Source organism: Phymastichus coffea, unplaced genomic scaffold (genome assembly GCF_024137745.1).
Source record: "Phymastichus coffea isolate CEN01 unplaced genomic scaffold, Cenicafe_Pcof_1.1 PCOF00036, whole genome shotgun sequence".
Lineage (NCBI taxonomy): Eukaryota > Metazoa > Arthropoda > Insecta > Hymenoptera > Eulophidae > Phymastichus > Phymastichus coffea.
In genome coordinates, this window is record NW_026706847.1 from 2055380 (window position 1) to 2070876 (window position 15497).

The 15497-nt window shown below is 36.8% G+C and overlaps 1 protein-coding gene across 2 annotated transcripts in view; it reads left to right on the forward strand.

Moving 5' to 3' along the window:
• LOC131663464 (putative ferric-chelate reductase 1 homolog) overlaps positions 1–15467 on the forward strand; it is a 37848-nt gene extending 22381 nt beyond the window's left edge. For both annotated transcript variants that reach the window (XM_058933893.1, XM_058933892.1), the window contains exons 5-12: positions 2778–2981; positions 3051–3146; positions 4840–4996; positions 5341–5570; positions 6521–6761; positions 7535–7647; positions 8044–8157; positions 13550–15467. In XM_058933893.1, coding sequence (XP_058789876.1) covers positions 2778–2981; positions 3051–3146; positions 4840–4996; positions 5341–5570; positions 6521–6761; positions 7535–7647; positions 8044–8157; positions 13550–13690 — 1296 coding nt within the window. In that variant the 3' untranslated portion in view covers positions 13691–15467. The remainder of the gene's footprint in view (positions 1–2777; positions 2982–3050; positions 3147–4839; positions 4997–5340; positions 5571–6520; positions 6762–7534; positions 7648–8043; positions 8158–13549) is intronic.
• The last annotated feature ends 30 nt before the right edge of the window (positions 15468–15497 follow it).

Consider the following 15497-nt stretch of genomic DNA (forward strand, 5'->3'; position numbering starts at 1 on the left):
AACAAAAAATAGATATTGTCTTACTAGATATAGGCATAGCAAAATATCCAATGAAGAATTGGCAGCACAACAAATGGTCGATTTTTACGAGTATTTTATTATCAATTTATTGAAAAATTCTATTTAGTAGCATTAGTTACCATGCTTATACGTGACGATGCATTTTTTAATTCAGTGAATTCAACGTTAAACGTCAAATGAGGCATATTGCCATATCCGGATGGAAATAAATAAAACCTACATGTCAGGCGTAAAATTGCGAAAAAGCAGCGAACTCTACCTTTGATCCTTTAATCTGTCATTTCCGAAAAAAGGAAAAATGAAAAAGAAAAATGTGAAAGTCAGCGTAAAAAAGACTTTTAAAAAATCCCTAACGACTACGCCTGCGAAACGTATAAACATTCGCAGACGACGCACGCGAAATAATTTTTCCGGACTCGTGCACCGCCGCCGCGTGCATATCTTTTTGAAATGCAAACGAGCGTGAGATTCGCTGGCAGTTTGTTAATTATACGCCGGTGAATCATTATCGATCTGCGAGCGCGGCTCCGAATTGCGATGGAATATCCGCAGCTACGATCCGAAATCCATACGCCGATTCCTAAAATTGAAATGGATGCGCAGCCAATTTTCAATCGCCTGCGCGAACACGATGATTACGCGTGTCTGTATCTTTTTTTTCGCTAAATGGAACGACGACGGTTTTTATTTTTTATGATAAGCTTTACACGACAATGGAGAAATACGAGCGTGATTCCCAGACGAGTTTATTTTAAATTTCAAGCTTCGATGATGTTGCGAAACGTTAGAACGAAAGTGCACTGCTAATATCCTCATGCTCATTAGGAATTCATCTGTAGCGTCATCCCGTTAATGCTGCTGTTATTTTAATGAAAAACCGTCGCGATACGACTTCTTTATTAATAACTTTATTAAAAGTAATAAAATGAATAATGCAAGCTAAACGACGTTAAATGCATTAAATTTATAATTCAAATGCCACATCAACATGCAGTTTGAATAACTTCGCAAGCTTGCAGAAAAGTTAACATAACAGTTACGCGGGAATAATAAAAACAATTGAATAAATTAATAAAAAAGTTTTTATTCATGGCCTCACTATGGTTTCAATGAAATACTCTCCGAAGTCATAAACATATTAATTAACTGAAAATCCCTCGGTGAATCCGATTAAAAAGAGCTTGACTGCAGCAAGAGATGAAAAAAAGGAAAAAAAAGAAACAAAAATATCCGATCAATTAAGAGCGACAATCCGATGCACCCTCGGTATAAAAGTTTCAATAGGTCAATTAGCATTGAGTCCGCGACGATGAGACTCAGCTCTCAATGCCCACCAATAATTTCCTCATTAAGCAGTACTCCAACTTTTTATTCCCTCTCCGCTGGCGCACTCTTAAAAAATCGATCGACCGGGCAGAGAGAAAGACGAGCCAACAAAGAAACGTGTGCGAAATGCAGAAAAAAAGGAGCGTGTTTTCACGGTCAATTATGCTCGCTTCCGGGCAAAAGTCCATCGCAAGTCATTAAGCACGAAAGGTGTTGGGTTACAAACGCAGTAGATCGAGCGAGACAAATATCTTTGGAGAGGGACACAAATTTACGTAAGATAAACAACGGGCCAATCGCTGCTGCCCAGGAAGCGAGTAAAGAATTCTCCTTTCACACACACGTACATAGTATATAGGCACTCGCGCACACCTTATTTTCTCTACTTCAGTTCAATTTGCCTATCGACAATATGATCTCTAAGCTTAACGAGTAACGTCATTTTATGCTTGCAACGATTATATACATTTTAACATGACTCTTATCGCTTACTATTGTTCGTAGAACGAAAAAGAGTACACGTACAAATCGATCGACAGGAATAATCAAAATACGCGCGATAACGAATGCCAAGTGCAGTCGCATTCCGAATAATGAGACTCTCTCTCTCTCTCTCTCTCTCTCTCTCTCTCTCTCTCTCTCTCTCTCTCTCTCTCTCTTAGGAGGCTTCGGAATGTGAGATTGCAATATTGCGTGCTACGCTCGCTAGAACTCAAACGTGTTTATCCATCTACCTTCTCTCTTACTCGGCATTAGATCTCGCAAAACGATCCCTTCTCCCCCACTTCTTTCGGCAGACCTGAAACTTCTTCAAAGTTGAAGGAAGGCTGGCCAATCAACTCTCGTGTGTGTGTGTGCGTGTGTGAGTGAGTAATCTTTTCATTTTTTTGGCCTTGGCGAGACAGGTTTCTTTGTCCGGAGGTGACAGCGGAAGTTAATTCCGAGACGAGTGAGAAAAGGTGTTAAAACAAGGACACTTTGCATTCTTTTATTCTCGTAGGACGGTTGATGCCTCTTTTTTATTCGAGTAAATGCGGATAATGTTGGCCAAGCGATTTAGACTTAACGTGAAGGTTCTTGTTTTTTCTCTCTCATAGCTATATCTATATACAAGAAGAAAGTACTTTATTCAGGAATGCTGTAGGTTCACAGTTAAAAGATTTTAAACAATCGAAGATATTCAGCTTTTGTTATCGTTACGACAGAAATGCTTGTTTTATTTTTATATTAAGTTATCTTTTTATATCCGAACGTAGACGAACTCGTCGAACAAAAAAAACTAACTTACGAAATCAGATGATGCAGAAATGGCATAATCAAAGAAATAGCAAACTTTAGATGTGTGTCACAACGTCCTGTCGCGCAGTCAATACAAGGAAGTTTGATACACGGAAAGGAACTTAAAATGTAATAACTTTTCTTATTTTCAGCCAAATATTGGAGATGATCTGTTCTACGAAGGTTGTGGATCTAGTAAAAACTGTTTCGGTAGTCCTGAAAACTGCTTTGAGAAGAAAAACTGCCGCATCGCCGTATCTGTGCTCGTCGAAGGTGAACGTTACATTTTTGAGGTGCAGTCCCGTGATCAGGAATCTAGATACGTTTCCGTTGGTCTGTCTGAAGATGAGTTTATGGTAATGTCCATGCTACATTTTTATACACTTCGTAGTACAAAGCAAACAATCTTTACGTGGTTTTTTTAGGGTGACGACAGTGTTGTCGATTGTATTAAGGGGGACAATGGTGCGGAAATCCAGATGTCTTGGAATTCTGGCAGGAGTAATAAACTGATAAATACGGTAAGTAGCCAACTGATTTCGAGTAATTTAATCTTTAAAACAAGTTCTGTCAAGTTTCGTAATCAAATGAAACGTCGCGGAATATTTCCAGCAATGAGCAATCCCGAATTCGCTGGATTTACACTGTCGGCTGATCCCAGACGATCTTATTCGGTGACTCAATACCAAGAAAAATGAAATAATATAAATTATAACTCTTTGCAAAATCCCTTTTTCTATTTTATAATCCCATGCCCCACCTCGGAGTAGATTAATGTATCGGTAATATAAACGTTAAATGAAGGCACAGATGTTCAACGGTTACAGAATATACCGCAAAATGAAATACCAGATGATAGAATCAGGAATTCGTTATCAAACTTATTTAAAATCTTTATAAATAACATATGTCGCTTACTTATTTGCAACGGTAGTACAACACGCATTAAAATGAATGTCGTGTATAATCCAATAAATTCAACATCCAATAATTTGTCCAGTACGGGATGGTTGGATGTTTCCAATAAAATATGATATTCACGGTAGATTTTGTTTAACACGTAGTTTATCTCACATAAATATGTCATAGTATGAACTTATTACGCACTTTCGTGAAAATTTTCGATTATTAATATTCGGAACAAAATTTATTATAAAAACAAAATAATTCACTAACATGCAAGCTGACAAAAAGTTTGGAAAAATATATAAAATAATAAAATGATTGATTCAGATGTGAGTCAATTAACGACTCGCGCGTGACTGCCTATTGTCTAAAAAAAAGAATGTATATCCTCTCCCACGTGTATCCTTACGCCAGCAATCTACAATGAATCGTCCATAGCAATATTTTCAATGAAGCTTTTCTAAGCGCGCTTTTTCCGCCCACCTGCCTTTTCGCGTCAGCGCAGGCTGAGGGATTGCCGTCGAACACTCATCAGGCGTTAATCGGTCTGCACTATTCATCTTATTCACACTATCTCGCCCGCACTCGCTGTTCTTTCTCCCTTTCGCTCCTTTTGTCCGTCTTATATCGTCGTATGATAATTCTTATAATATTAAACGTTGTGGTAGAAAAAAAAAATGATTAAAAATTGTCACTTAACAAAAAAAGATAAATAAATCTATGTCGGACTTTTTACACAACTTAGGTTTTCTCATCGTACTTTTAATTTCTTAAAGCTGGTGCATTATAAATAGCTCAATTTTGCTGGCCTTTTCAGTGTAGCAAGGTGTACCAGCAAGTGTATCAGAATAGAACAGCTGTATCACTTTTTTGAAGGTCATCATGAGTTTATTCACATATTGATTATCATAAGTAAAAAAAAATACTGTTTTTTAAATATTTTCTGATAAAATGACATTTTTATTTTCTATTCCATATGATTAAGCATTCTTACTAATTTGCACTTATCGAAAAGCTTTCAGAATTTTCTAGATGATGTAGGTAGTCATGTATATGAATTATTTTGAATAACTCGTAGTGGAGAAAAATAACACTTAACAATTAATATCTGACTAATAATCATGTAGACGAATAAATTATATGAAAATTTTAAAATAAATACAAATCTAGATGTAAATACCAATCGGATGGATTTAAATATTAAAGAAAATATATTTTAAGATAGAAAATTATCTTAATAAGTTAAAAATACATGCGTACACATCCAAAATGCAATTGTTTACAATAAAGAGACAATTTGTTTTGTAGCCACCCGGTGCAATAGAGAAGATATCCACTTCCTCTCGGGATGGAATTTTATCATGCAAGTTTTACCGCAACAAGATAACTACAATCGAAGGTGTACAATTCGACCTTGTCACAAAACCCTACCATCTTCTTCTCGCCTCGGGAACTAGTATAAAAGGTACATTATCTAACATAAAGCAAATGTCACTAATTCTATTGAAAATATATTCTCAACTTTTTCATAATTTTACAAGATCACCATTATTTTTTTTTTAAAAAAAGAAAATTATGATTGAACAACATCGGCATCGAACTAAATTAAAAAAGTCCAAGTGACTGATAAAAAGAATAGCACATCCCCTTGATTCGCCGTTAAAAGCTAGTTTGTGAAAAGTCAAACCATCCGTAAAATAAATGCAACTTGTAATCTTGCGCGATCCTCTCTTTTCCTACAATCTCGTTTCTTTTTCTTTCCTTTCTGATTTCCTTTCTCTTCTGTTAATAAGATGTATTTCTTTGCAGCCGCGGGTAATGTTGGTTTTCACAACTTACTCAAAGTATCCTCGGGTGAACCGAAACTACTGTCGGATGTAGGATATGTCAAATCGGCAAGTGATTTGCTCATCAGAATTCACGGAGCTCTCATGTTGGCGTCTTGGATTGGAACTGCGTCTATTGGTATGCTTCTTGCCAGGTATTACAGGCAAACCTGGGTCGCGTCGCAACTTTGTGGAAAGGATCAGTGGTTTGCTGTAAGTTTTTCTAATTAAACGCGACAAGCAGTTTCTTTACTTTTTATCGTCCTTGAGACGGCATGCCCACAACTAAATCGACAATTACATCAGTCGCGATGAAAAATTGATACTGAATCATAATGACGGTGAATCGATTGTTTCGAAATGCCTATGCGAAACCTGCCTCTTGTTATATTGCCTGTATAATTGAATGATGTATAATTTACGCTTCTGCACGTACAATTTGCATCAGTCATTAACAATTTTTTACGCAATGTTATAATATGATATTTGTATTCAGTTAACATATTGAAATTAGGTCAAATGTATTTGGAACTGTTAAATATGCCGACAGAGGCCAGCAGATGATTCAATGTATGCGATGAGCATGATGGCGAAGCATTTAAAATGAATGCAGTGATTAATTCAGATTGAATATTCATTTTATTAATCAACGTTTAATGTCGTCGCTCTTGCAGGCGAAAGAGTGACGATGCGGTGCCCCGCGGTGATATCTGTACGTAAAATAGTTTCGCCAACGGTTGAGCGTGACGGCAAACAAATGCCATTATCTTGCACGAATCACATTTTGTGCTCATCCCTGGACTCATAATGCCTTGAAGTTTATTCAGCTGAGGGTATTAATGAAACGACGTATGAAAGGACCATAAACATCTCAGATCCTCTATGGTGCAATGTGTAACGGAAGACTAATGTCCACCGTGTTCACCATTCGCAACATTCGATTCTTTCGCGCCGTGTTTATTCGCTCGTGTCGTCGAACCGTGTAGATAGGCAACTGAGGCAACTGCCTTATCGGTACGATCATCGCATAAAAAATAAATTGTTCATAATGATAATCCAATATAATTTTATAGTTTAATCGTATTTCTATCAATTTTGTAATAACCCATTACTTTCATTATCTGCAAATAATCCAATAATCCGAAACTTTAATTTTTCCACAGTGGCATCGTTTTTTCATGTTCCTAACGTGGTCCATGACAATCGCCGCCTTCGTAGTAATCTTCGTTCAACTGGAATCTTGGAGCACAGAGACGTACCACGCGTCGCTTGGTCTTGCGACAACGATCTTATGTTTCATTCAGCCATTTATGGCAGCAATGAGGCCCCACCCAGGTGCGCCACGAAGAATTCTATTCAATTGGGTTCACTGGTTCGTCGGCAATGCTGCTCACATTTGCGGAAGTAAGTTCGCGCTCGTACGGCCCGTAATTGAGCTCTTGTCTTCGTAGCCTACTTCTCGAGAACGTTTTTTCTTATCCGAAAGCTCGATCCTAATGGTTTTTTAACTATACGCGGAAATCTTGCCGAAAAGTAAATGAGAAATCTTTTGGTAGAAAGCTCAGCCTTGGAATTACGTCAAGGCTTTTTTTTCTATTCTATACTTAACCTGAAATTCACCTTGCTAAATAAAAAGGGACTATAAAATCGGTAAAAATCAAATTATCTCAGTTAATACTGTAGACAATATAGGTATATATTATGATAGCATTGCTAAGTTTCTGCGGGCAACTCGCTAAATTGATAATCGGATAATTGGTCGCAGTTTTGAACTTAGTTAACGTCTAATCCGGATTTACGAACAGAACGTCATCACGATAACTGGAATTACTCGAAGAAAGATTAGAACTACCTGCTTCGTTAGAATAATTTAATAAATTATTCCTATGAAAAAAAAAAAAAAATCCGAACGTCAGCACCAATATAATAGAAATATTTAATCAAAATTTACCGCTACCGCGACATCAACTTATAACTTACAGAAAAGTAAAAAGACCACAGGTTCCCTTATCAAATTGAAATGTCTAAACCGCGAAACGAATAGAGAGGAGAGAAAATGACGTTAGCAAGATGCGGGTGCATGCCAATGTCAATCGGGTTAACCGGGCGAGAGCTATTTTGTAACAGTGAACTCCTTTCTATATAACGAGGCTGAATTTTTTTCCTTCTTTGTTCAGTTGTCGCCATATTCTTCGCTGTACGTCTGGCGAAGGCCAAGCTGCCTGAGTGGGTCGACTGGGTACTTGTGGCCTACGTCGTCTTTCACGTGCTCACTCACTTCTTCCTCACGGTAAAGCTCCACTTTTATACTTTTCTTGCTTTTTTCTTCTTCTGCCACTGTAAATACAAGTTTTGATTGCACTGTCGACACTTTTTTTTATGCGCGACTATTAATCTTTACAATTTGTTTTTTTTTTTCAAACTCGCGGATAAGTACTTTTCGTGACCTGTTCTTACTCGAAGATTGAATTTTCAATATTCGAATGTCATCTCAAGTGATCTTTGTGTTAGTTATGAGTCTGAAAATAGCATTATAAATTAGAGCAGTGTCTCATTCGAGTGAATGGTAAAAGGTTTTTACGGTCGCGCTGAAAAATTTTGGGCTCGTGCAATGACTGCAGAGTTTACCATGAAGCAAGGAAAGACAGGGTCGCATCTCACAAGGGAGATTTGCATTTTTTTGCAGTTCGCCGGCTGTGCCTCCGACAAGCAGGGAAGCCAGCGGGTAAATTCCTTTCCCATGAAGGACGTGCACGCCCGCAACTCCATGACGCATCCGGACGCCAAGCGAGATGCCCCGGTAAGTTTTCCAGGACGACGATGGCGACGCTTTTTCATTAAAATTCCTTGCGCGCAGCGCGTTCCCGTTTGATCAAGTGCACCAAAAGGAGGGGATTATCAAGGTTGCGCATTTCCTTTTTTCTATCTTATTTGCCCCGAGAACTGACGAGAAGTTAATTGCGAGACACTAAGTATATACATTTCCACTTTTCATTGAATATTACTTTTTACTTTCTGATATTATTGTTGAGGATATGAGGGTTTTTCTGTTACTGTAAAACGCTCGTATTATTGACACAGTGACAGCTGCAGAATTTAATATGAAAATACATTTGTAAGCTGACGTTTCAATCAGGGAACAGTAATTGTACTTAAAGATATTCAAAGGTATCGCGAAAGTAAATAAGCAATATATATTTCGGACCATCTACGGGGGTCCATGCGTTGACGCTTGCGTAGATGTAGGTATGTTTCAGACCACCTGTGGGGGGTCTATTACGACAGGGGATTCTCTCTCTTAGCCCACGTGGTTCCTTCCTCTGACCTACGTCGTCGGCGTTTTCCTTTAATAAAATTATTATTTAATTAACATAGATAAGTATTATTTAATTAAACGTACTAGTAGAGATTTGATCGCGCACAGTCTACCAAGACAGTTCATAGTAGTTAGCTCTGTAGTATAGGGACAAATCGTTCCTTGTAGTATCTCATTTATAAAGAAAACTAGTAAATTTAGTTCGATTTTTCTTTCTTTCTCACTGTATGTTACAGAGTACTTTAACTAAAATGACTTCTATTTTATACTTTAAATAAACTGTGAAAGACTTTTGGAAATCTTATTATCAATTAGAACTCGCTAACATTGATGATTTTATTAGATAGAAAAATCTTAAAAATGTAGCTTTAGTTGCTCTTAATGAATATTCGAAGCTTATTTATCTAGAGTAATACAACAAAGATATCAAATTTATGCCTTTTACTTGATTTCTCTTGAAAGTTAATTCAGTAATTTTATAAAAATCGGTGGCAGTGTTCAGTCATTACAGTACAATATAGAGAACATTTAAGAAAATAGAATTGTTTGGAGACCAACTCATTCTGCTTTTGAAAATTACATTATACTATAGTCACAGCAAATCAACATCACGTGGATAAAAATCATTTTTAGTTGCAGATAATAAATTTTTACTAGATCAAATATCGGAATTTCTAGCTGTCCATAATGCGTTGAAGGTAAATATGGGATTTTTAGCTGTTTTTTATTAAAAAAAATAATGAAAGGGATATTCAAATTAAATACTTTAATACTAAAAATGTTTATATTTATCAATTGAAAACTACTGTTGGGCTTACAGTTAATATAAACTAGGACAATCCTGTCACACCTTGTTCTAATAGACATTCAAGAGCAAATAACAAGTATATAGGCACAGAATTCAATCAAAATGAACAAAACAATGATTATCAATATATCAAAACAAAAGATTTTGATGTATTGATAATCTATATGGATGGGTAATAACACACTCTTTACTATATGAGAGATTTGAGTGGGTTTTAAATGCTAACGATTCCAATTTTTTCAATATTGATAATGAAAGTGAAATTGGATAAATATTAGAAGTAGATCTAGAGTATTTAAAGAGCTACGTGATAAACATAAAAATCTTCCTTTTCGTCCTGAACAAAGTAAACCGTCAGTTTCGACTCAAAAAATACTTTTGACAACTCTTTATGATAATAAACGATATGTTATTTGTTATAGAACGCTAAAACAGGTTTTAAAGTTTGGACTAAAACTAAAAAAATTCACAGAGCGCTAAAATTCAATCAAAAACTTTATATAGATTTGAATATAGAAAAAAGGAAACAAGGTGGTTAACGCTATTTATGGAAAAACAATGGAGAGCGAAAGAAAACGAAAAGACGTTAAATTAGTTAATTAATGATTTGGTCAGAATGGTACAGAAGCGCAGATTGCACAACCTAACTTTCATAGTAGCTCTATCTTTTATGAAAATTCAGTTGCAATACGATTATCATGAACAATTGGTAACATTAGAAAATAAATATACATAGGTCTTTGTGTGCTTGACTTTTCAAAAATATGTGTCTATGAACTTCACTGCGGGTATGTGAAAAATGTAAATTACTTAATACTGATACTGACAGTCTTATATATATGAAATTCAAGGCGTTGATATGAATGGAATTATGAAAGAAGATATCGATAAATTTGATACATCTGACTATCCAATTGACAATCGATTTAATTATACCTCTAGCTAACAAAAAAGTTCTTGGTATAATAAAAGACGATTGTAATAAAAAATTTATGAAGAAATTCATCGGTCTACGAAGCAAAATGTACAATATTGAAGTAAAAAATCAATTAGCAATGAAAAAGACGAAAGAAGTCGCAATGTGTGTTTAGTGTTTAACACATTATTTGTGAATAATCGAACTGATACCAAACATTGACCTTGGTAATAATGAATTTTACATTAGAGAATAAGAAGCAATTGAAAGGTTAAGAAGATGTTGAAAGTTTTCTCAAAGAAGCATTAACACTCAAAGGTATATTGTTCAGTCTGAAACCAAACAACAATATTCTACGTAGTGTTATTCAGTGTAGTCATAAAATAAATTTTGAACCGGAGAATTCAATTGGATCAATTTTAGACTTCATATGATGAGAAACTGCAAACGAAACTTACAATTCTGACTTACCCGTGACTATTCTCAAAGTCAATGCTTTACGTGTAGAGTGTGATATTGTCACAGGTTCTTACATAAACGATCGCAAAGTATAAACTACACTCAAAATTTACTCATCAGTACCATCTGGATAAGATCATAGAAGTCTCCTCTCACGTTATTTACCTATCATTGATCATTTACAAATTCGTATAGCTGATCAAGACTGCAACCTAGTTAACTTTCGAGAAGTCATCACAGATAAAGTACATATAAAAACCATAGAGTAATAGGTATCATTTACAATACAAGGCTTGGTCGAGGGTATGTTATGAGCCTAAAATATCAATTAACGATTAGTCGACAGTGAGTTATCAGTGCTCACACGTCAGAACATTGGATTTCTGAAAAGCTTACGACTAAAAATCGTCAAAAATCGTAGAAGAAAATATCGTGCACATTAGTGTGCTGTTTAAAATAACAAAATGGACGAAATTCTAAACATTCATTTAGGTTTCGCCTTCCACGAGTCTATCGCTCATTGCGAAGTCCGTACACATCAGCCTTATTATTCGTCACATTTCAATAATAGCGATGAAATTCGTATTTCGATTCAACATTAAGATTTATATCTTCTTTCATCTCGTAGCTTCATTCACATATGTGGAGGATTAACTAAAGAAAATAGCACTGTTCTAGTAAAAAATACTAGAGTGGTCAACAGTGACCTCTATAACTTGTTTCAGGAAATACACTATGAGATAAATGCCATTGAAATAGATAGATCCAAAATAAATCTCGCGAAAAATTGGTTTTCGATCAATTCAGATCAAAGCTCTAGTTCTTAGAATGCTGATTGGACTGCAGATAAAAAGAATAAATGAAGCAAGTTACTTTGATGTAATTATCCCTCTTAGTATGCTGTTAGGATTTGCTGAAAATTATAGAAAAATTATGTTAATGTGAAATATGAACTGATTATTACGAAATTAAGAGATGAATTGAATGTTGGTATAGTTATACCGTCAGGGAATCCTGTCACACATGAAAAATTTAAAATTAATTTAACCAAAATTGAATGGTTAATGCCTTACAAAGTAGTAACAGACAGAAAAAAAATCAAACAAAGGTGGACTGAAATATACCTAAATCTGCGCATGCGTCACTGCGTGCCCCCCCCCCCCCCCCTCTTTCGCACATGGTCCGAAACATGTATTGCTTATCTACTCGTGGACTTGTCAAAAATTAGAATGGGATAATCAAATCCCTCTCCCATGTCTGATCGTTGAACTAGTCAGCGTGGTTACGGCGAGCAGGTACTGGCCATGGACGCCAGCATCGCAATTATTTTTAGTTTATTTCAATCCGCATGTTTCACCAACGAATAAACAATCAAAAGCGTTGCCGATTCGACTTGCTGCTTCCCACGGGATCCTTCTTACTACGCCATTGCTGCACGGGCCAAAGAACGCACTGCCGAATTTTCGTTTCCCGACGAGCCGTCCGTTCCCAAGGGCCGTAGGCGTGGCTCTCTTGGGTCCGTTTGCATCACTTGCCCGCGCATTTTTCATATTGCACCAAATCTGAGTTTTTATTTTCATTCAATAACGGCCCGTTACGGCAACGATAAAAGCTACATTCAAGATGTGTCAGTAGCGAAAATGGAATGGTAGTCGTTTCGATTGCGAACGAAAGAATACTTGATAAGGCGAATGACAAATATCAAAACTAAAACAGTAATTCGTGTTTTGTGCATACTCATTCTATATGAATGGAAGCGTTGGCGTTGAAAGGAAAATTTGAAATATGCGCGCGAGAAAAATAGAAATGTTTCTTTTTTTTGTTTTTTAGCCGCGGGAACGGAAAAAAGTTGGTAAAAAAGAGACCTGGCGCGCGGGCATATAGCATAAACTTTACTTTTGATAAAAGTTAGGGAGAGAAGAGATGATACTCGTGAGACCAGTTGAATTTCGAGCCCTGGAAAATAGAACCAACGACGACGTGACTCTGGCTCTCATCATTTAAAACGTGAAAAAGATTGCCTTGAAAAATTTAGAGTCTTTGCAGCTCAGTATAACTTCGGTTAGAAAAAAAATGAAAAAAATTCGCTGATGTAATGAGAAAGGATATCTACGACTGCAAGCGCGAAAAGACTTTGCATTATTCCTTTTCAACATTTCATTTGGATTTTCTTTTACCTTTTCCTTTTTTGAGCAACGAACTGTGAAAAGTTTGCGCGTTTCATTATACGACCACCTTCTTGAAATACACCCTACGAATGTTCTCTATCAAACAATCAACAATTCCTTCACTTAAGATCGCGATTTACTTATTGAACCAACATCGGACAAATGTCAAAGAAGTAGTGAAGCTCTCCGTGCCCGTTTCGAGAAAAAAATCAATGGTTCGCGAGCAAGATTTACACCGAGCATTTGCATACATTAGAAGGTCGATCGAGCTGTGCCGCCTGCGAGAAATCCCCGTGAAAAAGACGGCCAGTAGAATAACAGCTGCTGGAGAGCAGCAAACGAGCTGTTCTTAAGCCTCTGTTTTCTGCCCGAGGCCACAAAAAGACGGGAAGGGAGGGGGGGCAGAGCGAGAGTAAAATCAGTCGGTAATTAAGCCCAGCCAGCCGCAGCCCTATCGCCAAACTATCGATCCGCACGGCCGTTTGCTCCGGCCAACTCTTAACGCAAGTATTTCTTCGTTCGCAGCACACCGCACTGAGGAAGTTAACGTTCGGCATCTACTTCGTTGTGATAGCGCTGTTCTCGGCAGGCCTCATCGTCATTTCTGTGTTCGCGCCCATCAAGGACTCGTGGAGGAGCTTCGTCGAGGAGTTTAACAGCCACTGAGCCTCTCACCAGCAGCGGCTACGAAAGTATCCATCCGTCCAGTTCGAGCATTTTTCCCCCCTTTCTTTTACGCAACCTCTCGCCGCCAGTGGATATCGTCTCGTTCATTATTCTTTTACGCGAGCGTGTGCCATATAGCTCTTCTTTTCCTTTTATCGATGCCTCGCGATGGATGTCGTGCTGGTTTATATTGCAACGACCAATTGCCGCGTAACTGACGCGTTTCACGGTGGACAGCACTATTTCCATCGCAGCAGCGGAGACAAAAAATTATTAACGCGACACGATGATCTACTTCTTAGAGAGAGGCGACGAGAAAAACCGGAGAAAGCTAGGTATGAGTGACAGTAGCGCGTTAAACAAAACCAAAACAAGCAGCATAAGAGGGTGGAAGAGCCGCCAAAGTAATATATGTATATGTATACGTGCACGTATATATAGGCTAGGTTCTAGCTTTAAAAACAACCCTTTTTGCTGTCAGATTACGGCTATCTTTAGTGCACGCATTCAATCTCGCTCGCCGTTGTTCGCTGAAATACTCGCGGGTCATTTTTTTTTCTCTCTTTTTATGCATGAAGTAGATTTTATTTAACGCGTCTACGACGAGTCTGTGACTATATTGCAATGTCCGTATAAGAGCAAAGACAGCGAAATGTAATTGTGGCGGACGTGATAGCTCGGAATATTTTGAGTGACGTATACGTTTTCCTCGAAAGAGCTAAAGATACCGCGTTGTACCAAATTAATTCTAACCTGAAGGGAAAAAGCTATTGACTTGGAATGCTGAAACATGTTTTTTTTTTTTTTTTTTTTTTTTAAGATAATCCATAACGTATAATTATTTATTTATGATAATATAATCTTACTTTTTTGTATTCCTTATCCTAAGTTCATTCGACTTGAGATGTAATTCTGATATTAATAAATTTAAAGTAGGTAATGTTTACATTAGTAGGTTTATCTTGCGTAGCTACTATTTTTCAAAAATATTTTCATGTACAGCAGCATTAATTGTAAGTCTTACTGTCGTAACTGTGTTCGTGATTTCAGATAATACTTTTTCAATACTTGCATTTTAATCACTTTCGAAATGTTCGCTAACTGTTCCAGTTGCGTATTTGTATCCGCGAAAGCTCTTTCTGCATTTACTTCATTACAGAACGCAATAATCGAATAATAGCACGTTAGGAGAGCAATCTACATCACAACGACCCATGAAAGTGTTCGAAATGTTGTATTTGAAACAATACTGTAATGAAATTTCTTAACTAGCTCAACGAAATTGTGAAAATAAAGAGTACTTTTTGCAAGAAACAAAGTAATATTTCATTGCGAAACATTAACATTATTTCTCTGTATTCCTTGAAAATTCATTAGCGAATCTTGCAGAAACGTATGTTAAGCTCGAGAGGCCGATGTTTAAGCGATAAGCACTCCAACATCGTACGTATAGTTCAAGTAAGAAATAATTTATATGGCGCTGTTCGCGGTATTAGACTTACCGAGTAATTTATGTGTATACTTCACGTGCGTGTAAGCTCACTTGTAACTTTCACGATAACAACGCGTATCGTACGTAAATTATAAATTGATGATGATTCTCGGTAGTTGATGTGCTTCATTTTTGCAAATATGTATTTGTATTGTAAGACACGTTGATGAATGATTACTCTGAAATAAGGTCACGTGGTGCTGCACAATATGTATATCATCAGTTCGATTCCGCTATTTTTATTGAAATCAGCAAACATTGGCTAATCAGCAATAAATATTTTTACCAGGAGTTTGTTGTGATCATTTATTTCCA